The sequence below is a fragment of the Grampus griseus genome, assembly GCF_964374135.1.
Source record: "Grampus griseus genome assembly, chromosome: 18".
NCBI lineage: Eukaryota > Metazoa > Chordata > Mammalia > Artiodactyla > Delphinidae > Grampus > Grampus griseus.
In genome coordinates this window covers 9,563,585-9,586,059 of record NC_139012.1, presented here as the reverse complement: position 1 = coordinate 9,586,059, position 22,475 = coordinate 9,563,585, and the positions used below count along the sequence as shown (strand labels likewise).

Genomic DNA, 22,475 nt, shown 5'->3' with positions numbered 1-22,475 from the left:
TGAAGAGCCACCTATTAATTATACAATCAGTTCACATTTCATTTCTTCAGGGAGTTCTTTGGTTTGTAGCTGCAATTTGAAGAAGATCAGGCAGCCTGAGAGTATGGGTGCAGTGACCACCACCCCCTTCCCAGGCATTGCTGGAATTCTCACATTGAGGAAGGTTCAGACCACTCACTCAGGCCACGCCTTTCTTAGCTGGACAATGTGGGTAGCAGTGTGATTATCTCCAAATTACATCTTAAAATCACAAACCTCTTTCCTGAGTTTGTAAGTGTACCAGTGTTGGGATGCACCCTGCAGGCCTATAAGCTTTGTAGTTGCCCAACCTGGAGACTGAACAAAGAGACATCAGTCGTTTATCGGGCAGGGGATCTTACAAGTCTGCAGCAAAAGGTCCTGGAGTGACACCGCACCATTTATGGCAGACATCAGGACATGGCAGCAATTTTTGCTACTCCAGGGAGGAGGAGGTTACCATTTATGGGCAGAACTGATGTCAGGTTGGCTCATCAGTTACCAGGGAAACCAGTGGCTGGGGCAAGGGGCCAGTACATATACAGTATGTTTATTAAGCCTATAATTAAGAGGATTGGATGGTCAAGTGAGTGAAGGAGGGACTGGTCGAGCAGGGGATGTACAGAGAGCAGGGGCGCAGCCATCCTGAATGGCCTCACCACACAACCAGTTAGGACTGTGTTCAGCTACAGGCCTGCAGATTGTCACTTCAGGGATGGATGGATGGTGAGGTAACTACCTGAGAGCCGTCAGAGTCCCACACACCCTCTCTCTTCATTTCCTCTCTGCCCTTCGAGTATGACTTGTTGTCATGCTCCTTGAAAATCTCCCATTGTGCTCATCTTCCAGGAAAGAAGAAAGGGAAAATAGGACAAAGGGCAAAGGATAACATGCTAGCTGAGTCTGTCCCATTTTCTTTGGAAGACAATAGCTTTCCTGGAAACCTCACCCAAGAGATTTTCTCTTATATCTCACTTATTAGAGCTAAGTCCTAGGGGCACCTCTAGGTCAAAAGGAGCCTGAGTAATCAAATATTTTCCAGATGAACTATTATCACCTCTCTGAAAAATAATGAGGCTTCCCCTAGTATTAACAATGGGAAAAGAGTATTGGGCAGGCAGTATGTAGTATCTGATGCAATTAGATACCTTCATGTGTCAGTTTCCTAATTGAGAACCGTCACTGCAGTGTATTGAGGAAGTGTGTCTCAGAGCCCAGGGATTCATTGGAAATGTCATTGTCTAGAGCATCACTGTTCAATAGAATTTTCAAAGATGATAGGAATGTTCCACATCTGCCTTATTCGATACAGTAGCCACTGACCACATATGGCTGTTGAACACTTGAAATGTGACTAGTGCAACTGAGAAACTGAATTTTAAATTTTACTGAATGTTAATAAATTTAAATGGTCACATTGACTAGTGATTACTACATTGGACAACACCTATCCAGAGCATTCTTGGTGAATATTTTGGTGTGGGGGAAGGGAAGAGAATAGGAAGAAAAATTTCTGTTGCTAGGGGGGAGTGCCAGATGCCAGGAGGTAAGTGTCAGGGAGAGGATGAATGGCAATGGAAATGAAAATTGAATGGAAAATTGCTCGCCTGTATGAAGAGTTGGGAAGTTACATGAAGGCAGATTTAGTGGACTTCAAATGATTCATTTAGGCTGGTTCTCTCTATAGGTTCATTCTTGAATGATCTATCATACACTTATTATACACAGATAACCTCACTGTGGATTCTACCACCAAGCAGAGATGTTGTTCTCACTGAATGGTGCATATAGATGATTCTCCCAGTTCTGCTACCCCTGGATGTTCCACTCATAGGCCTAAGAGACAACTTAGTAGGGTTGGTCTGGCAAAAGTTGACTGAAACTACTCTTCTGACCTTTATGGTCTTTTTTTTTTTTAACTCCAATTTTCAGGACCATTCTACTCAATAGGCCTCCTTTATGGAATATGCTCCTTGTCATCTTACAAGACAACACAGTCATCTCATCTTTCTTCTTCTTGACTGGAGGACGCTACTTGTCTGGCTTCTCCCCTCTATCCTACCCTAAATATTGGAGTTTCTCAAGACTTATCTCTCCCTAGGTGGGCTCATTCACTTCTAAAGCTTTAAATGCCATCTCCTTTTGGAAACTCCAACACATACAGACCTAGCTCCAACCTGTCCTCAAACGCCAGGTTTGTGTCAGCTGCTTACTTGGCCTCTCCTTGGTTGTCTTAAGAGTATCTCAGACACACAAGGTTCAAAATGGAACTGATTTTCTGCCCTCAAACTTTCCCTCCTGCAGCTTCCATATCTATTAGACAGCATCGTTATTCACAGGATTTCTTGAGTCAGAAAACTAGTCCTTTCTTTGTCTCACCTGCCACGTACAATCCAGCAGCAAGTTCCATGGGTACCCCCATTGAGGTAGATCTCCAGCCACTTCTCCCCATTTGCACTGCCACCACCCTGCTTGAAGCCTGCATCACCTTTCACTTGGACTCTGCAATACTCTCTCACTTTCCCCATCCTCACTTCCTCCCAACACACCTTAATTTCTCCCACCCAGTTGCCAAAATGAATTTGCAAACCATAAATTATAACACATCCCTCTCTCGCATAACACCTTTCTATGATTTCCCCTTCCTCCTGGAATAAAATGTAGACGCCTTACCAAGAAAAAGTCATTTTCTATGTTCTCATTCCTAAATATTTCTCCAACTTTATTATTTTTTCATTTTTTCTTACTCATTACTCTTCAAATACATTGGCCTTTTTTTCACTGCCTATAACACGTGAAGCTCTTTCTTATTCCGAGGATCTTCATTAGCTTTTCCAGAACGTTAGCTATCTGGCTCTTTCTCAGCCGCTGGGTGTCAGAGAGCTGGCCACTGCAGTTAATAATGTTCTCTCTGCTGAATCTACCAACACCCTCCTTAATTCTTCCATAGCTCAAGTGTATTTGTTTCCTCGTTGTTATTTGTTTTCTCCCCTGGTAGCCTATAAGCCCATGAGAGTAGAGCTAGTAAAATGCCTAGTACATAATAAAAAGTTCTTGAGTGGATGACTAAATTATTAGAGTTTATAAAGAAGATATTATTGAAAGCTTTAAAAAAACATTTTTTAAGTAAAGAGGAGTCATGTAAATAGCAAAGCAAAACATTTAAATACCAGTGCATTTTGACCATTGTCTGGGCTAGATGCCAACTTAACTCTCTGGAAGGATGTGATAAATGAGCTAATAAGTGAAAAACAATCTCCTATTTCCTTGCATATAAATGTTACATTAAATTACTTGTGGTGAGGCATCATTTAGTCATTCTCAATGAGATCCTAAATCAAAGGCAGAATGTCTTTCTCCGCCATAGAGATTAGATTATTCCAATTATGTCAAATGATGGTAATTCTTACTAACCCAGGGCTCCTAAGAAGCATAAACATTTGAAAAGCCCATAGCTGGCTGGTATTGATGCTAAAAAGCTCTCTTTCTCTTCCTCCTCCTCCTTCTTCTTCCTTTTGTATCACACATTATCTGCCTCCAAAGGTGGATAACTTGGATAACTTGTTTTGAACTTCTTAAGTAGGCTTCACTTTAAGTGGACTTTTGTTTTATTGGAGAAGTCAAGATAGAATCAGTTTCATAACGATTCATCGAATATGTAACTCTTACACAGATTTGCTAACTTCATTCCACTCTAAGGCCATAGAAATAAAACAGAGCCATCTAAGAACAGTCCATTGACTTTGAAGGACAGTTTATTAGCCAGATGACCTGTAAACATGTCCTGTATTCAGTTTATGGTTGTCAGTTGGGATTTGTGGGAAAAAATAAGAAGGGGATTTTGTTGAAAAGTAACCTTACTCTACAAGTGTTTTTTGAGGATCTGCTATGTCTAAGGCAGTGCTTGGCACTCTGGAGACTATAGTGATGGATCAGACGTGATTCCTACCATCAGAGAATTCAGTCAAGTAATGGGTCTATCTGATACATAACTGCATATTACGAGGTAGAAGACAAAAATGTTACACAAGAGGTGAAAAATAAGATAGTATAGAAATTCAGAGGAGGGGAAGATGAATTCCACTTGGGGATATTAGAAAAATCTTCCAGAGGTGTAGTCACTTTCCCTGAGTTTTGAAAATTAAGCAGGATCTCGTTGTGTAGAGTAGAAGGCATGGATTCCTGTCTCACCAAAGTCATGAAGTCTGGAAAACACCGGAACTATGTCGGGAAAGATGAGTGGGTCAGGAAGTGTATGAAGGGGAGAAGAAGTAAGACTGGAGAAGCAGCTGGGAATCTACTTCAGGAACCTAAGACATAAGGAAGGTTAAAGTAGGTGAACTTCATCCCATAAGCATTAGGGAGTCACACAGTCCTAGATCTCAAGGCTGTGATATGAGTAGAGTCATGTTATGGGAAGCTGAGAGTGAGAATATTGGAGAAAGACGTGATAGAAGGTTTCTCAAAGGTCTCTGATGGTGATAGGAGTGGAAATTTTGAGGTTGTTTCAACACGATCTGGCAGCTCTTTGGGTGAGGGAAGTGAGAGAGAGTCAAGTACGATCTGAATCATTTTGAACTGGTTGGCTAGAAGGAGAGTTGGGCTGTTAAAAGAGATGGGTGATACAGAAGAGTAGCTTTTGGAAAGAAAATTATACATGCAGGTCTCAATGTATCAATTTCTGATGCTAGTAGAATACGAAGTATGGAATCACGGGAGAGGAATTTCAGAGAGATTGAGGGGCTGGAGATAGAGCCCTGCAATCATTGTGCTTATCTGAAATCCTATGATTTGATGAATTTTTCAAGAGAGAGATGGTAGAGAGATAAGAGAAGATGATTAAGGATAGACAATCAGGGGATTCCTACATTAATCGGGTGAGACAAAAAGTAGAGGAATAAGTAGATGGAGGAGGAGGGTTGAAAGGGTCAGGAAAGTCCAATGTCATGAAAACCAATATAGGAGAGACTTCTTAAGAAGCAAGTGCCCACGAACGTCAAATGTATACCTTCATACTATGCGCAGTTTAAAAAGACAGGAATTAAGAAAAGGCTCCTACGTGTCTCAGATTGATAGTCATTGTTTATTTTCCAAAATGAAATATACAGTCAGTGTGACGTGGAAAACGAGGGGACATTGAAATTAGAGAAAACTGGAGTCAGGTTCTGATCCTGTATGGTTGAGTTGTGTGATTTGAGGAAAAATTACTTAATCTCTCTGAGCCTTAGTTTCCTGACTGTAAAATGGTGATAATGCTTGACTCAAAGGGCTGTGGTGAGATGCAGTTCAATAAATCAGCATATGGACAAGAAGAGGCTGGCAGAAATAGGTCTGTTAATCCAGGTGTCTTTTAAGTTTGCCTCCCGTTTGCTTTCCATTCGCTTCCAGATGGTCACGTGTTACAGAGAAATATCACTTGGGTCATGAGTACTTAGGATTTTTAATCTTAACAATGAATTGCAAACAATTAAATATTGGCCCCCAATCCCTCCTTGTGCAGAAATGAGTGTAGGAAGAGGCAGATGGAAGAAATTTACTATTGAAGATCCTGCCAGAGCAAATGGTCAAGGCAGAATGGTCTCAAAAGATGCAGTGGGGTTGAGCAGTCTGAATGACGATTTGATATGTCCCTGCAAGTAAGGCAGGGACCACCATGTCCATCATATTTGATTTTGCATCCCCTGATGCCTAGAAAAATGCTCTGTTCATAGTAATTAGTAAAATTTTGCCAAACAAATAGCTGTTTTGTTTGTTCTCTTTGGAGAGATCTGGCTGTAAGGTAATGCACATATAGAAAAAGAATAGAGCATTGATGGGAAGAAAGAGAAATTAACATGGAAGAGGATGCAATTGAATGGAGTGTTGGTGGCCAGAGACTAGTCAGATGTATATGCCAGTGTATAAGTGTCACAGATATAATGTTGCGTACACACCAAAGATAAACATCCCCAAACCAGGAGCCAATGACAGAAACAAAAGGGAGGAAAAGATATGAGTCTAAGCCTCGTGCTGTTTTTAACTTCTATACAGCGATAGGGAGACACCATTACTTACACTTATATCTGTTCTTATTAGCAAGCAGAGGAGCACAGGGAGAGAGTAATATAATACCAGATGCCATTTGTCTGGAGGTGAACCTTTGGTTTTTATTTGTAAGTGATAGGAGAGTAATCAATAAATGGGGCAGGCAGTGGTGACGTGACTAGCCTTGCAGATTGGTCTGGGTGTCAGGGCGTGCACAGTGAGGAAAAGCCTGAAGACTCCATCCTGATAAAAATGCAAATGGGGAAGTATTGTGTATCAAGAAAGGATGGTCACAATCCACTTTAAATTGATTCAAGCTTTCTTTTCTCTCTTGAATCCATCTCTGATGCGACATTCACGACATTCAAGAGGATTGTGTTCAGCTAGAACTCTGTTGCGAAGTTCTTTTAAACACTCACACGCCAAACTGTGCGTAAGGAGAAAGTGTGTTGGCTTGATAGGAAATGAGATACTCTGGTTTACATATTTCTTTCCTAAAGACTGTGACTCAGCTGGCTCTTTGCCCATCTACTCCTCTCACCCCACCCTGTGGTTGCCTCGCAGGCCACGGCACGTGTTCCTGCGGTCGCTGCATTTGTGGGCGAGGATGGTTCGGGAAGCTCTGCCAGCATCCGCGGAAATGTAACCTGACGGAGGAACAGAGCAGGAGTCTGTGCGAATCGGCAGATGGCGTACTGTGCTCGGGGAAGGGTGAGTGTCCGCTGCAGCTTTGGACAGAATCCCTGTTCTGACACGTGGTTTATACGGCAGTACGTACAACCAGCTTCTGCAGACTGCACTCTGCAGAACGCAGACCCCTCTGTCCTCTGCCCGGACCAGGCTTTAAGCTTGGAATTTCTCCCATTCAAACGATAATGGAAATTATTATCAAAAGGAGAGTCTCAAATATTCCTGTGTGCTGCTTTCTTCAGTTGTAAATGAATTCGTGATAGAAAAATGGGTTTATCTAAAGCTCCAGGGACTACAGCTCACATGCACACACCTCCTCTGCGTGTGTGGATCTAAATAAATGCCACTATAAATGAAAATGCCAGAGATAATAAAATAATTTAAAAAAAAAAAGTTGCCAAATGAAGTTCAGGGCCTGAGAAAATGAAATGCATGAAACAGGTTTCATGTGAAAAGATCCCTGGGCACTTGCTATGTTCAGCGTCACTGCTGAATAAAAAGAATTGATGATTGTATAAAGAAGAAAACCAGCAAGATAGACTGGGCACTGAATGGGCCAAAAAGGCAAAAGGATAATTGTTGGGTTCACCTGCGAAATGGCGCAGTCAAGAACCGCAGAGAAGTGATCACAAGCGTCTAAACTGCCAACAAATAGGCTTTGGGAATTTCAGAGGCTAAATATGTAGATGTGTGTGGAGGAGGGGAGGGTTAGGGATGTGAGGCTATAAAAGGAGACTACATATTTCATTTCATAAAAAGGGAAGGAAAAAGTACTCGGGTCTGGGCTTCCCTGGTGGCACAGTGGTTGAGAGTCCGCCTGCCGATGCAGGGGACACGGGTTCGAGCCCCGGTCCAGGCAGATCCCACATGCCACGGAGCGGCTGGGCCCGTGAGCCGTGGCCGCTGAGCCTGCGCGTCCGGGGCCTGTGCTCCACAGCGGGAGAGGCCACAACAGTGAGAGGCCTGCGTACCGCAAAAAGAAAAAAAAAAAAGTACACGCGTCCCAAAGTTCTGGTATAATTTTCTTTGGTCTGAAAATCACCAATTTTCCAATCACACATGTGTAATCTAATATAAAAAAAAATTAAACCTTCAAAGTGGTTATAATCTTCAAGTTGATTGAATAGGAGCCGCTAACTCAATCAAACATTTACTGCAGAAACAGATTCTAGAAGAAAAGCCACCCCACCAGTGCCCCTTCCCCAGCCCCAAAAGGGCAGAACAGGGTTTTTTTTCCTGAGCAGAGAAAGAATACTAATTAATAGATTGAATTTTAGCTATCTTGATGTTGATGCTTCTGTATAAATTCTCCAAGAGACTTTAAAATCCTGCTCTCACAGTGCCTATGGGCCCATCTAGGAGGCTGTCACATTCCTCTTTGCTAGTGGCTAGGAAAACACCTAGGAAGATTCTGGAAGTGCACGGATTCTCACTAAATTTTCCGGAGCTGCCCTGCAGGGAACTAGATGTCCTGGAGCTTCCCAGCTCTCTTCTTCAGCTCACTAGCCTCCTTGCAGAACAGATGATGCCCCCCCACGCCCCCCCGCCCCCCGCCCCTTTCAGACAGGGCAAGGCTCTAGCTGAAGTTGCACTTACCTTGAAACACCTACCCTGGGGCAGGATTAGCAGGTAAATATCTTTCTGAAGAAGACACAGGGAAGAAAGGGAATCTCTTAATACCAATGGAGGAGCCCTCAGAAACAGGATGTACCTCGGAGATGTGCCCCTAAACAGTGGCTGTTGCTTCACCTCTCTCTCAAGGCTGGTGCTGTCAGGTTGAAGGGGGCTTCTTGACACAATTGCAAAGATAAAATCTGATGGATGATGTGACCACATAGGGTGCGGGGAGGAAGGCTGAAAATTGATACAAGCATGATCATTTGAATAGAAAACAATGTTCTTCGTTTCCAGGAACCCTGAATTTGTGTTTTCATTGTTCAGGCAAGGAGGCCATGCCCTCAACCTAATGCAGTTACAGCAGTCAGGTGGCTCTCAAACGAGTTTAAAGCAATCACTGTGTACCCAGTTTGTTCTCCCGTTAAATTCAGTCTAATTCCAAGTCCCAAACAAATCTCGTACCAGTTTGGTTCTCAGGGGGGGCCTCAGCTCCTGGAAACACTTTGTTTTGGGTTCAGGCTCTGTTGGGAGAAACAAAAAGGAGGAAAGAGAGGTTAAAAGGAAGACAAAGGGAAGGAACTGAGGAGGAAGAGCTTAATAAAGAAAACAGGGAAGGAGGTAGGGATGGAATTAACCTTCAAAGATGAAACAGGAAAGAAGAAAAAAATGCTATCAGATCAGAATGGAGGGTATAAAAGAGTACCGAGAATGACTAATTTGTCTGAATTGGATTTTTTTGAGCATAGGTCCAAACACAGCATCACAAAGTTTAGGTACTTTTAGTTGGTTTTCCATAATGGCATTATCCTTAGAATAAGGGTATTAGCTTTTCGTATAAACTCTACTGAATGAAGAAACCCATTCATATTAAAAAATTTGTGTGCTTCTTTATATTTATTTTAAAAACCAGCAATTGTGTGTGTGTCTGTTTACTAGACACACTATCACATCATTAACAGTGTCCCTAAGCAGGTCTTGGCTAAGTTATGTCCAGTTGCGGGTACTGGAAGAAAACACAAAACCATGCTCACTGGACTAGTGAATAGCACTCTGTCATTGCCCAAACTGAATTTAATTCCGAAGGAGGAGTTGTCCCTTTTCAAGAAATAAACATTCTTATTAAAGTCATTACATTCATAGGAGAGTGACTCATTTTTTAGCCTCATAAATGTAGAAAATGTAAAAAAAAAAAAAAAAAATAGGTTGACTAAATATTGGCCCAAAGGCATTTCCTCAAAATGCAACAAAACAGAACAAGAAAATCTCTCTAGTTAATGCCTTTTCAAATTGTTTGCTTTGGGTGGTGGGAAATATATCCATGTATCAATGAAGAGTTGACAGCATATTTGTCTAAACTATTTTTTATCCTTCAACGGGTAGAGAGTTTTAAACTCGGAAGGAAATGTAAAACCTGCCTCGAGGCTGTACGTTTTGAGATTGCTGTTAGTGATGATACTGGCATGCCTAGTGTTGGCAGCTGCTGGCTGTGGGCTCCTTTCTTCTCTTCCTATTCTGGAAGAATCCATGCTGGACTATTAAATCCCTTCCAAGTTATGTAAACTGGGGCCATAGACTAAGGGTCTTCAACATGGTGGCAGAGAAGGAAATCCCTTCTGAGTTATTTAAACTGGGGCCATGTATTTCTGGATACATCTCATGGACTTGCCAGAATGCCATGTACTTTGTCCTCAAATTTGTAAATGAAAACCCCTCACCCCGATTTTCACAAAGGGAATCGAGTCTTTTTCTTTCTCCGATCACGGGGCAGGTGTGAGTAGTGGGCCTGAGATCCCCAGGGCACAGCACTTAGCAGCCTAGACCCGGCTGAGTGTTTCCAGCAGAAAAAAACGAGGCTGAAATGTGTGCTCCCCAGGAGCTGTGAATAAAGCTGTCACCTCAGGAGACGATGAAGAAATAGCATTTTATTTCTTTACAGATTTATAGCCAAGACAATAAATCACTCCATAGAAAAATTTAAAACAAGATACACATTGTCGTGACCCTCATAACAGATGGAAGAGTTAGCACAATAGTGAAATCTGCCTGCTGGGATGTCGGGTTGCAGCATTTTGTCAGGCTTGATGGATGAAAAAGAAAGTCCGACTCTGTTAATGGGGCAGCTAACAAAGGTGCCTCGCCCTTATACTCAGTTGTTTGCGGGAATAACCAGAGATGATCTCAGAGCCAGGTCTCCCCTAAACTTAGCTACCTTTGCGGAATATGTGATATAATTTATAGGCTGTTTGTTTGGGGATTTATTTATTTGGATCCAAGAATACACAATAACCTTCTTACCCTGATAACTTCAACCCAGATCTAGGTGATCCACTCTGATATCCTTAAAGATGCTTTTGTGTGACAATGATTAACTGCATGTCGCTCAATGACCCCTTACACTCTTATGTTGATACTCGAGTAATGCATCGTCCAGATTAAGTCCACGGTACCTCCACCACCTATCCCTCCCCTCCACCCGACCCGTTCTCCATCTCTGGAAAAGAGAAAGGGTGAAAGTCATGGTTCAAAAACCAGTCTTCACTCCATGCTCTAGTTGCCTCACCGATATGGCTGTTGGGGCAGATCTGTAGGACACACAACTCATTTTTTGAAACTATATGAAAGTTTTTTTTGTTTTTGTTTTTTTTCCCCGGGAGAGGCATCACAGGTAGGTAGGTACAAGAGTAGATTGAATCAGATAGGAATCTTAGGTTAACTGATGTACTTTCATTTTCTCATCTTTGAAGGCAGAAGAATTTCATTTCTTTCCCCTTCTTGTGTCCTAAGGATGCTCTGAAGACAAATGAGAAAATGTGGCTGATTCCCGAGGAATGGAAGCCAGTGGGAAGCACAGAAGGGAGATCAGAGCACTCTTTAGGGTCCTTATACTAAGAAAGACAATAAATGGGTCAGTGATATTGTGGTCGTGAACTTAGTACCCTAGAGATCCTGCCAAGATGAGCCAGCTTCTCCCTATAGCTGGACTGGGTCTCATGGGTGTGAGTGGAGCCCGGCCAGCTGAGCTGAACAATTGCTCCCCTCTTGGCAGTCATGTGGCCTGTGCCTGACTGACAGAATCCTTTGCCTAAGTTTTTCCCTTTCTAGAGATGGGCAGTTTGACCCCCAGTTACTGATGAAAACAGAGCACTTTACAACCAAGGCGCTGCTATAAGAGGTCCTAATAATGATCACAATGTGTTAGTATTACATGCTATTCCTAGTTTCACAAGCAGAAGAACTTCCTACCTCTGAGAGACACAAACAGTAAAGAACAACACAGCTGGGAAAACGCTGACTGAGAAAAGCTACTTTTTCATAGCACATACAAAAATCAGTCCCCATTTTTCACTTTAAGTATTTCAGTGACTAGTAGACTTTTGGAACTGGAATTTATTTGTCAAATGGTCTCTCCATGATACCATATTAACTTTAGCTGAGCTTACCAGTTTTAGGAAAATACTTTGCTATAGATTGAAGCTAAGCATTCCAGAAGCAAGAGCAGTAATTAAAATAGTTCCAAGGCCAGAGGTTAAGTTTAAAAATGAAATGTGAGATCTTTTCATGAATTGTGACGAAATACAAAAAAAATATCCTAGGCATAAGATGTGACTATCATGGACAGATAAAGTCATTTAATTCTGCTGCTTTGTAGAAATAATTTTGGAATGCAAAGGAAATACTATTTTAGAAACAACTGAAAACAATCCAGTTCTTCCAGTAATTACTCATGGAAATAAAGCACGAAATATGGTGCTTTCTGAGGAAATTTCAATGAAATGTCCCAAGTTGTTGTTTTGTTTTCTGGGGTTTTTTTTGCAGATATGTTGCTAACCATTTACTAAATGAACAGTTGAATGGTGAACACTTCCATGCCTAGAAATTTGAAAGAAATCTTTAAAACTAGGATAAATCTCTAAAATAAGGTAACACTGTACCTGAATGAGACCGAGAGGGAGCCAGCCTTCCTCACAGACTGAGCCGGAAGGCCTCGCTCACTGGTTCCTAAGCAACCATCAGGCTGTCAGTCACTCATCAGAACTGAAAGTTGTCTAGATTTTACTCAAGAAAATGCAAAGCAACCAAGACCCTCAGGAAGGCAAGTCAAGACTAAATGAAATCATGCTGTGCTTAAGCAAGGACTTAACAAAGGTAAACCCAGCTCTGAGCACATAACTAGTACTCCCTTACTTTCCACATGACAAGGAATGTGGAAGGTTTAACTTGGCCATTGGGGATTTTTGCCACTAAAATGCAGATAGTCATTTCCATGATATGAAATACCACATAGTGCTTAATGCTCGAGATACGTTTATACAGATCCTTTCCTGATTCCATGGTATGAGGAAATCCTTTTCTCTAGCCACTTTACTCACTCAGTTTGTTAACTCATTTTTTAAGCACTGTGCTTCCTAGAGGCACTAATGATTGATTCCTGCCCCTCTCCGACAAATTTTGAACTTACTGAGTCTGGAATTTTGTTAAATAGGTCAAAGTACTTTTTTCTACTTCACAATCTCTTAAGGTGATTTTTGACCAGAACAATTTAGTGATAAGCATCTTTCAGTAGAAGGAAAGCATGTTTGGAAAGACTAACCCGTCCAAGGAAATAGAAGGAAGGGAAAGTCCTTTTTATGTGTTTTCCTTTAAATTTTAAAGGTGTCTTTACTGTGGTTGTAGACGTAATTTTGCCATGTGGGGTTTTATGGGCCATCAGATGAAGACATTTAGACTGTGAGAGCTTTCTTCCCTTTGTGACACCATTTAATCCATATATTTTCTCTTCTTTTAAACATATTTAAATAATAAAATTATTTCTCAGCAAACCAAAATGTTTTTAATAACTAGAAGAATTTTTTAATTAGTGACATTAATTAAATAATTAACTAAAAAGAGGGGATGTGTAAAGTAATGGAAAAGGTGGTTGGACCTAGAGCCTCATAAAAGATGAACATTTTGGGGAGATTAGAGCTATCCTTGATTATGGCAGGAAATCCTGAGAATGAAATCTGATAAGTTGAATATACATGAGTTATTATGTGTGTATTTTTAGCACTTTAAAGAGCTACCCAAGGGCTTCCCTGGTGGCGCAGTGGTTGAGAGTCCGCCTGCCGATGCAGGGGACACGGGTTCGTGCCCCGGTCTGGGAAGATCCCACATGCCGCGGAGCGGCTGGGCCCGTGAGCCATGGCCGCTGAGCCTGCGCATCCGGAGCCTGTGCTCTGCAACGGGAGAGGCCACAACAGTGAGAGGCCCGCGTATCACAAAAAATAAATAAATAAATAAAAGAGCTACCCAATATACAGGCGTGTCCGTATTTTAAGAAAATCATGTAAACAAAAATCCAGAATTGTAAGCACAATAATTTAGTATTTCTTTTATTAATAAATGCATCCCCTCTTATTAGAACTTGCTATTCAATTCCTTTAAAAACAAGCACCTTTAAAGCATGATTCAATTCAGAAAATAAAAACATCTATTTTTGAATACCTTTTTTGGAAGGCCATCTATAAGAATCAACCACATTCTGCTCTCACTGACATTTCAACCAGGCTGGGCCATGGAACATTTGCTCAAGGCTAATTGCAACTGTCTAGATCCATAATGAAGCCTTTCCTGGATAACCTTTACGAATTACAGTAAGTCAGGCTCCCCTCTGAGCGACCGGCTATTCAATAAACTTTTCCCTTTGGAGGATAGGTTATTAGAAGTCTGTTGTCGCTGCACTGATGATATTCTGTTCTAGACGGAAACCTTTAGTTAAGTGGTGACAGCAAGTAGTGCCCTTTGTGATTTCAGGTTCTTGTCACTGTGGGAAGTGCATTTGTTCTGCCGAAGAATGGTATATTTCGGGAGAATTCTGCGACTGTGATGACAGGGACTGCGACAAACATGATGGTCTCATTTGCACAGGTGCAGTATCAACCTACCCTAACTGTTCTATGTCACAGCTGGCAATAAAGACAGATGATACCCACCGCGTACTGCCGTAGACAGCTGGGCAGGAGAGCGTCTGTGTAATCAAGACCCACTATTCACAGGAAGTCACCGCAGAAGGGGAGTGGGCATTGACAGACAAAAGTAACCACGCCCTCAACTCACACATATGCAGTTATATGTTGAAAAGAGAAAATAATCGTCTGGACAACCATTTTACTTTGAGCCTGGTGTAGGGAATGGAGTATTATTTTAAACAGGACCCAGGTACCACTAATTCAAAGACGGTTGATGTATTGGTTGGCTGCAAGGAGTGGGGTGTGTGTGTTGCGGGGATGAGGGAGACTTAGCAGTGTCATAGCTACTGCTCTCCCAAGTTATTGAATCCTGATAATTGGTTATAAAATACATCTGCTTGAACAAGTTACAGGGGAAAGGGAGACACGTTATGTTTGTTCTCCTTGTTTCTAGTTGAAGGTAAAAGATGAATGCTTGTGTATGTCATTAAGCTAGACATTCACTGTCTGTCCGTCCCTGTGGCACAGGGCTCCTCTTCTAGCTGATTCCTCAGCTTACCTCATTCTATGTCAGGAGACTTTATGGTTTTTAGCATTTATTCATAAGTCAGACATAACTTGCTCTCTACAGGAAAACAAAATTATGACATGGAAGCCACCTAGAGTGACACAGGATGGTCACTATTAGATGATACACAGATGGTAGCATCAAGCAGATGCCATTAATTATGTGAAAAATCACATTTCCCATCGCTGCTAAACAAGATAATGGTAAGATGGCTACAGAACAGAATAAGAAAATCTGCAGAGGATGAATGAAATGGTCTTGATTATGAACTGCTGTGGTTTAGAATAACATATTTTAACTTGGTGACTTTCGATCATGATAATGACTCCCCTGTGTACTTTATTGCAGGGAATGGAATCTGTAGCTGTGGAAACTGTGAATGCTGGGATGGATGGAACGGAAATGCATGTGAAATCTGGCTCGGCACAGAATATCCTTAATAATCCATGGCAGAGAACTGGATTCTTATTTTTCTAGGCCATTAGAACATATAAATGCAGAGGGAACCATATATAATCATCCCTAGGACAGGTCAAACAGACCATTGTATGTTTTTCTATTTCTGAATGCCTCAGTGAAATCTGGGTACCCATTAAAGATGAGTTAAGCAAATTCTGATGTAAATAACGCCAGAAAAATTTTTTTCTACCTTAATTTACATCAGTGGTTCTCAACAAGGGCAACTTTACCACCCAGAAGACATTTGGCAATGTCTACAGACAATTTTCATTGTCCCACTGGGTGGGGTGGGAGGGCGTGCTGTGGGCATCTAGTGGGTGGAGGCCAGGGATGCTGCAAACATCCTCTGGTGCAGGACAACCTCCCACAGCAAAGAATTATCTGACTTCAAGTATCAATGGTGCCTGAGCTGAGAAACCCTGAGTTACACGGTTGTTAGAAATGCACACCCCTATGCAAGAAAGACCATATTGGAGTCTAAGGAGAAGATATATCCATATTTTGCCAGTATTTCCATATGGAGACATGAGGTATGTGGTATACAAACACACATGGGCTAGGGGAGCAGGCAGAAACTACATAACCAGTGCTTTTGAAAAAAAAAAAACAACTGGTCATTTTAGCCATTAAGTCATTTGTCATTTGTCTAGTCCCACTTTAAATTCACAAAAGGGACTTCCCTGGCGGTCCAGTGGTTAAGACTTCACCTTCCAATGCAGGGGGTGCAGGTTCAATCCCTGGTCGGGGAGCTAAGATCCCACGTCTCATGGCCAAAAAACAAAACAAAACCAAACAAAAAAAACCAAAACATAAAACAGAAGCAATATTGTAACAACTTCAATAAACACTTTACAAATGGTCCACATCAAAAAAAAAAATCTTTTAAAAAAATTAAAAATAAACTCACTCCAAAAAAGACTCTTAAGATTAAGGAAGATATGAAAAATGCAAAATTTGACATTTTTAATAAATGGTGACATAAGTTGCTTATATTCTGTGTCAGTATATATTTGCCTACTGAGGATTAACCCCAAAAATGAATTTTTATTCAGGGGTATCTATTTTCTGTTTCTAGAACATTTTTAAAAACTGGGCAAGGGTTACATATACAATATGATTTTTTTTTACTGTTTACTCCATGGTAACTTGCCTTTTAAAAAGACAACATATAGTTAGATATATTATGGGCCTGAAATACACATTCACTTCTCTTAAAAGATTCTTATTTATAAGGATACACGACTTACTGGAAAAGTAGGGACATGCAAAGAAATCAAGAAGAGATACTATAATAAAAAGTCTCAAAAGCTCAGAGGATTTTTAAAAAATCCAGAAATGGCTGAAATAGAAATTACAAATATTCACTCAATAAGAACAAAATGTTTATTTTCTTAATGGTGAAATTCTGCTCTGTATGAAATTCACATTGCATTATGAAAATGTACAATAATTTGGACTTCCCTTACATATTTACAGTTAAGTCTACATACACATTAGTTTAGGCAACCTTTAATTATTTAGAGCTAATAAAAACCCCACTTTTTTTCTAAATGTGATTTATATTTTGTAAAATCCTAGAATAATGTAACAAAATCATTTCCATATTGTTTAAGATGAAAATTTTTGCTTGGAAATTTTACTTGATGATGTAAATATTCTAGAGTCGTGGCTTGGACTTTTCTAAGTCAAATCACCAAAGGTAAGGAAAATATGTATCTGCTGAGTTACTTAAAAATTTGATATTGAAAATTATTTAAGAGAAAATTTAACTGATGCTGATTTTTATAGTACTAATAGTGTTCTCATACTTGAAGAGATTTATAAAATTGTCATCTCTATCCTGAGATTAAGGAATGCAACCATGTAAATTGTATCTCTGTTATTAAGTATGTCAATTGATATATCAGTTTTTATAAAATGAGGGGACCATAAGGAGTCAAGAAATGATAGATTGTACTCTTTCCTCTATCTAAACACTTTAAGCCTCAAACAAATCTGTTATCATTGTTCAGTTGCAATTTTGATGCCTTACGTGATGATGCACAAACATTGGAATTCATTACCTTATCCAGCCATCATAATACAAATGACTTTCAGTTTCCCCTCTTGCAGAACCCTGCTTTCTATAAAGGACCAGATAGTAAATATTTTAGACTGTGGGTCACATACATCTCTATAGAAGATTCTTGTCTGTTCACGTTTAATATGGAAAAAATAAAAAAACCTCATTCTGAGCTCCTGGGCCATAAGAAAGATTGCAAGCTGTATTTGGCTTGCAGCTAAGCAGTAGTTTGCCATCCTGCTCTACTGGTACGGCCCTTAGTTTCCTGTCTCATCACGTTACCCTAGGTGTGTCTTATTTTTCTTCTCATTCTCTATATTTGTTATCCCTGCAACAAGAATGCTGCTCTTTTTATATTTTCATGTAAGAAAAATGTCCTCAGCATTTATGCTCTTTAAGAAGTTTAAATATGGAGAAATTACTTTATTATAAAGTTCAGAATGTGATTTGTCCAAATTTTTTGACAAAATCTATTATAGTCAGCTATATTCTGTGGTTCATTTAGCCATGAATTATTGAACCAAAGCTGAATTATAGCATAAGTCACATGGTACCTAAACTCTAATGAATATTTTTCTTTTAAAACAGAAATATTTTCTTTTTACCTCTTTCTGTCTGCTATAACAGTTCTTGTGCGTGTTTTTATGTGTGGTTTTGTCTCTAGCAATGAAACATCAATAGATCTATTAAGAAGTGATTTAATTTACATGTTTAAGTTGGAGAAAAATAAACATAGTTACATGTAAAGACATAGATTCTAACCTTCTTAAATGTTATTTTGTACTTTGACTTTTGATTCCATTACTAAGATAAAAACTCCCTCTTCAAATAAAAGGCAGGGCAAGAACAAACTTGTAATAGGTGGAGGGAAAATATGCAAATTTTGTTGGCTTGTTCAAGTTGGTCGGCAGTTATGGTGGGATTAATGTCCACTGGGAAAGATGCGACAAGTTTGCAGATGGTGTTGGCACCAACCCTGCTTGCTTGGCTAACCATCACTGAGGAATTCTTCCATAAAGGACTTTTTAATAAGATTCTACTAATGTCCTAAGATCTAAGAGAATCACTATATCCTGTTGTCTTCCTGGACTCTGAGCTAATCTAGATTCCTACCGCGCATTGGAAGGAATGGCCTCCACGACCTCAAATGCAAACACAACGTGGGAATTAGACCAAATGATAGAGAAAACCAGGTAAAAACAAAAACATAACTCAGTCTTTGTTTGCAGATTCACTATCAAACCTTTGAAACCCTACTCAGTATTCGAGAGTCAGCAGGCCCTGTGTGCCACTTTGTAAGCTAAGAGAGCTACACTATGAAATGTATTTCACTCCAAAGTAATACTCTTCACACCTGGAGTTTGACATGCCTGCGTTTAGCTCAAAAGCTTGCCCTGGGTATAGTCTTGTTCTGAAATAACATTGAAAATAATTTTTAATGATTTTCAATTCCTTCTAAAATGGATTTCTTAGTCAATCTGGTCTCTCCTTCAAATGTTAATTCTCACTCTAATATTAGGGAGAAAACTTTAAATGAAGTGATACATGTCTAACTTAAAAAGAGAGAAGTTTTTTTCTTGTTTTTTAAAAAAGAACCAAATCTGATGTTGGTCATCCTGAAAACAGCAGACTGTTGTAGTGCTTTAGGCATTCATTAAGCAACTGGCCAGGTGTGATAAACTCTTCTTACTCTCCAAGAGGCAAACAATTAGACGGACTGCAGCAGTCTTGTGGGCCCATCTTGAAGCCAGCCCTTACCCCAAACACTCAGGGCAAGGGAACATTTAGAGCACGAATCTCTAAATTCTCCAAGATTTGTAATGACATGATGCTCAGTTCCATTTTACTCTTTATATAGGCTGAACCATTTGCATCTCTTCTATAATTTTTCCAAGTAAAGTTGTAGCAAAGTATTTTAGAAAGCAAACTTACAGGAAAATAAAATGATGTCACCTGAAATATCAAAACAATGAACATTCCAGAGCGTTGTTGAGGAATGAATGGAACAGCTACCATAACAAATCAGTAGACATAACCCTCTCACACCAGATATGGATGCAAAAGGAATGTGATATTGGAAAGAGTTGATAAGATCGACATATGTACATGGAGGTACAGAACATGTGGTGTTCTCTAAATACAAATGAATTCCATCAGATTTACTGTACAGAACACCAAAGGTGACAGATTGCACTTACTTAAAACAGCAAACAATTTTTGAGGGGAGAAAATGGTGGAGTCTTATCCTGGAAAAATAGCAAGAGAGGTATCATCAAAGAGCTAAAATTTTCTTTGGCATGGTAAAGGGGGAAAATGAGTTTACCAAACTTATTTACATGACATTTCTCTATGTGGGTGATGCAATGCCATTTCATTACATAAAGTTGTTCAATGTTTTTGAATATGCCGTCATATAAATATTTTATTCAATATGTTGTATTTATGAATACAACAAATGATATTCAACACAGAAACTGTACAATGCAGACAAACTCTTTGTATGTAGATTAATACACACCAATGGTTCTTGATACACAGGTCCTACAACATGCAGTTCATCAGTGCTGTCCTCGTTCCATGCAACAGGTCAGACCAGACACAGAGGAAATGATCTAACTAAATCACAAATAACAAGGACCCCTCTGCAATACGTCTAAACATATATTAGAAGAAAGTATTTTGACATCCATTCATAGGGATAAACGCCCTTATCGATAACTCATGTAAAAAACAAAACAGAGGTACACATTTACTGAAATCTCAGTCACTTACAAAAATAAATCTTGTCATAATTTTAACCAATAAACAAGCTTACAGGGGAAAAAGAAACCAGCAAGTAGGGCTGATTACCAAAAACATATAGGTGGGGTTGTTTGATGTGTGTGTGTGTGCGCCTGTGCGCAGTAGGTAAGTCCATCTAATTGGAATTTCAAGTTGCCACATATTATGGAATATATGTCTTCCCTAAACAATTGGTTAATGAAATTCATCTAATGTATTTTAACTTAGCCTGTTAAAAATAATAAGCTTTAAAATGGTGTAACAAGAAATCAAGAGAGGTCAAAAGAAGCATTTTGTTGTACTTTAGCACTGTCGACAATAAATCTACTCAAACGTTTATGCTAACATTTTATTTATTAAAGTGGAATTCAATACGAAAATGAAATAAGCATAAACAGTTAAATTGATAGTAAATCTTTAATCAGCTAAGCAGGCCAAAATTTTTAAATGCTGGGCAAGGGCTGTCATGGAGACTTAGGAAAGCAGTGACAAAATAATTTCCCAGTAAATACAATGCAGATGGGAGAAAATGGCGACTGGGTCATCCTTCCACATGGAAATAATAACAAGAGGCCAGTTCATTGATCCCACATGTAGTTTTCTATAAATGAGGTTCAGTTTGGTCTCAGTTAACTCTTCTGAGGAGAAAACATTGAAATTTATTAAGTATACACAGAGTTAACAAATATATTTCCAAACAAACAAACAGCTTAGTATCAAACATTTTGAAACTCTTTATATCCAATATTGAACATTTTGCATGGTTTCTTCACTGTGGAGTCAACTATTCATGGACTTTCTTAGTCGTTGTCTTCCCTAAGCTCAGAATTCAGCAGTATTAAATTCCAAAGGAAGTTAAGCAAAATCAAAGAACAGCAAAAAAAAAAAAAAAATCAGATGGACCGAAAACCTGATGTTTGAACATGTTGGTTTGTCTTTAGTTTTAATCTAGAATAATTCAACAGACTGCATTCTGAGATCATGGCAAGGCACCTCTAACTCAGCCATTGGGCCACAGGGGCCCGAGAAGCTGAGTCAGAGGTATGGACTGGTGAATTACACAGTACCTGACTCAGCATGCTGAGCTAAAAAAAATATTTTTTTCCTAATATGTCCAGTTTAAAAACTTGTTAAACACCAAAAATATTAAAGTCTAATTTATAACTAACGTTTGCATTGCTGCTGCAGAAAAGAACACAACAGCCGCCTTGCCCATGCTCTGCTGAGTATGAGTGGAATGCAGCCCAAACCAGGGATGGCATTAAGTTTGGTTCATTAAAAACAGGAAGGATTCTATCTGAAATGGATTTAGGTAGCGCAATTCTTGTAGGTTGTAATTATTGATTTTTTTTCCTTTTTTCCAAATAATGAGGATTCATAGATGAAAATGAACCTTAATCAGGCCTACAAGGCCTACAGAGTTCTTTGGACCCACTTTCTCAAAAACCAGTGGGTCTTGCTCGCTGGGCAAGGCAAATGTTACCATTACCAGTAAGCTTGTGATATGTATAAAACACACACACACAAAGAAACTAAGGGGGATGTCAAACCCAGATCATAGAGCGCTTCCCATGACTGCGTTTGACCCCATTTCTCAGCCCGGCCACGCGGCCTTGGGAGCACAGTATCTGCTACTGGACAGAGCATATATGTGTGTTTCATCAGTAGTGTGAGCCAGAGACAACACTCTTAATCGTTATAGATGCAATGTGTCATAATAGGTTTAGAAGGCTTTCTGTTTCCCTGATCGCTCTCCAAACTAAGCCAACCGCTACAAGTTACGATTGAGAGGAACACAATCCCTGCAAAAGGTCACAGACAGTGGAGCCAGCAGCCCTGTAAAAACGGGAAGAAGAGAACTCCATAATAGCACAGGTTTACAGCATCTAACTAGAAATTACTCAAGAGTATCTGTGTGCTACAAAATCGAACTTAAACACATGGAATTCGCCGAAACGGGACTCAAAAAGGAATATGGGGAGCTGTCAGCAGGCAAGGTATCGAGTGGACTTGTGAAGTAGGTCATTCACGTGAAGTGTCACAGTCACAGAAAAGATATTAAAAAGGCATTCCATATCTGGTAGGGCATTCCATGGTCTGAGTTGAGCTGGTTATCCAGGTGTCTTCTTGTTGTGAGGGCACAACACGTTGAGATTTATCCACTTGCGACCAAGAAGTTCGAGCCAGCGGGGAGCAAGCGTCTGCTTACTGCCAGCTGCTCCTGGGCCCCGGAACAGGAGGCTGTGGCCAGGATAAATCACTCAACGGTGCTCAGGGCGAGTCAGTCACAACACCTGTGAGGATCTGG

The 22,475-nt window shown here is 40.0% G+C and overlaps 1 protein-coding gene across 2 annotated transcripts in view; it reads left to right on the top strand.

The window, feature by feature from the left end:
- The window catches only part of ITGBL1 (integrin subunit beta like 1), a 218,557-nt gene extending 203,020 nt beyond the window's left edge, over positions 1-15,537 (top strand). For both annotated transcript variants that reach the window (XM_082675682.1, XM_082675681.1), the window contains 3 exons: positions 6,607-6,753; positions 14,143-14,256; positions 15,214-15,537. In XM_082675682.1, coding sequence (XP_082531808.1) covers positions 6,607-6,753; positions 14,143-14,256; positions 15,214-15,305 — 353 coding nt within the window. In that variant the 3' untranslated portion in view covers positions 15,306-15,537. The remainder of the gene's footprint in view (positions 1-6,606; positions 6,754-14,142; positions 14,257-15,213) is intronic.
- Positions 15,538-22,475: the final 6,938 nt, after the last annotated feature.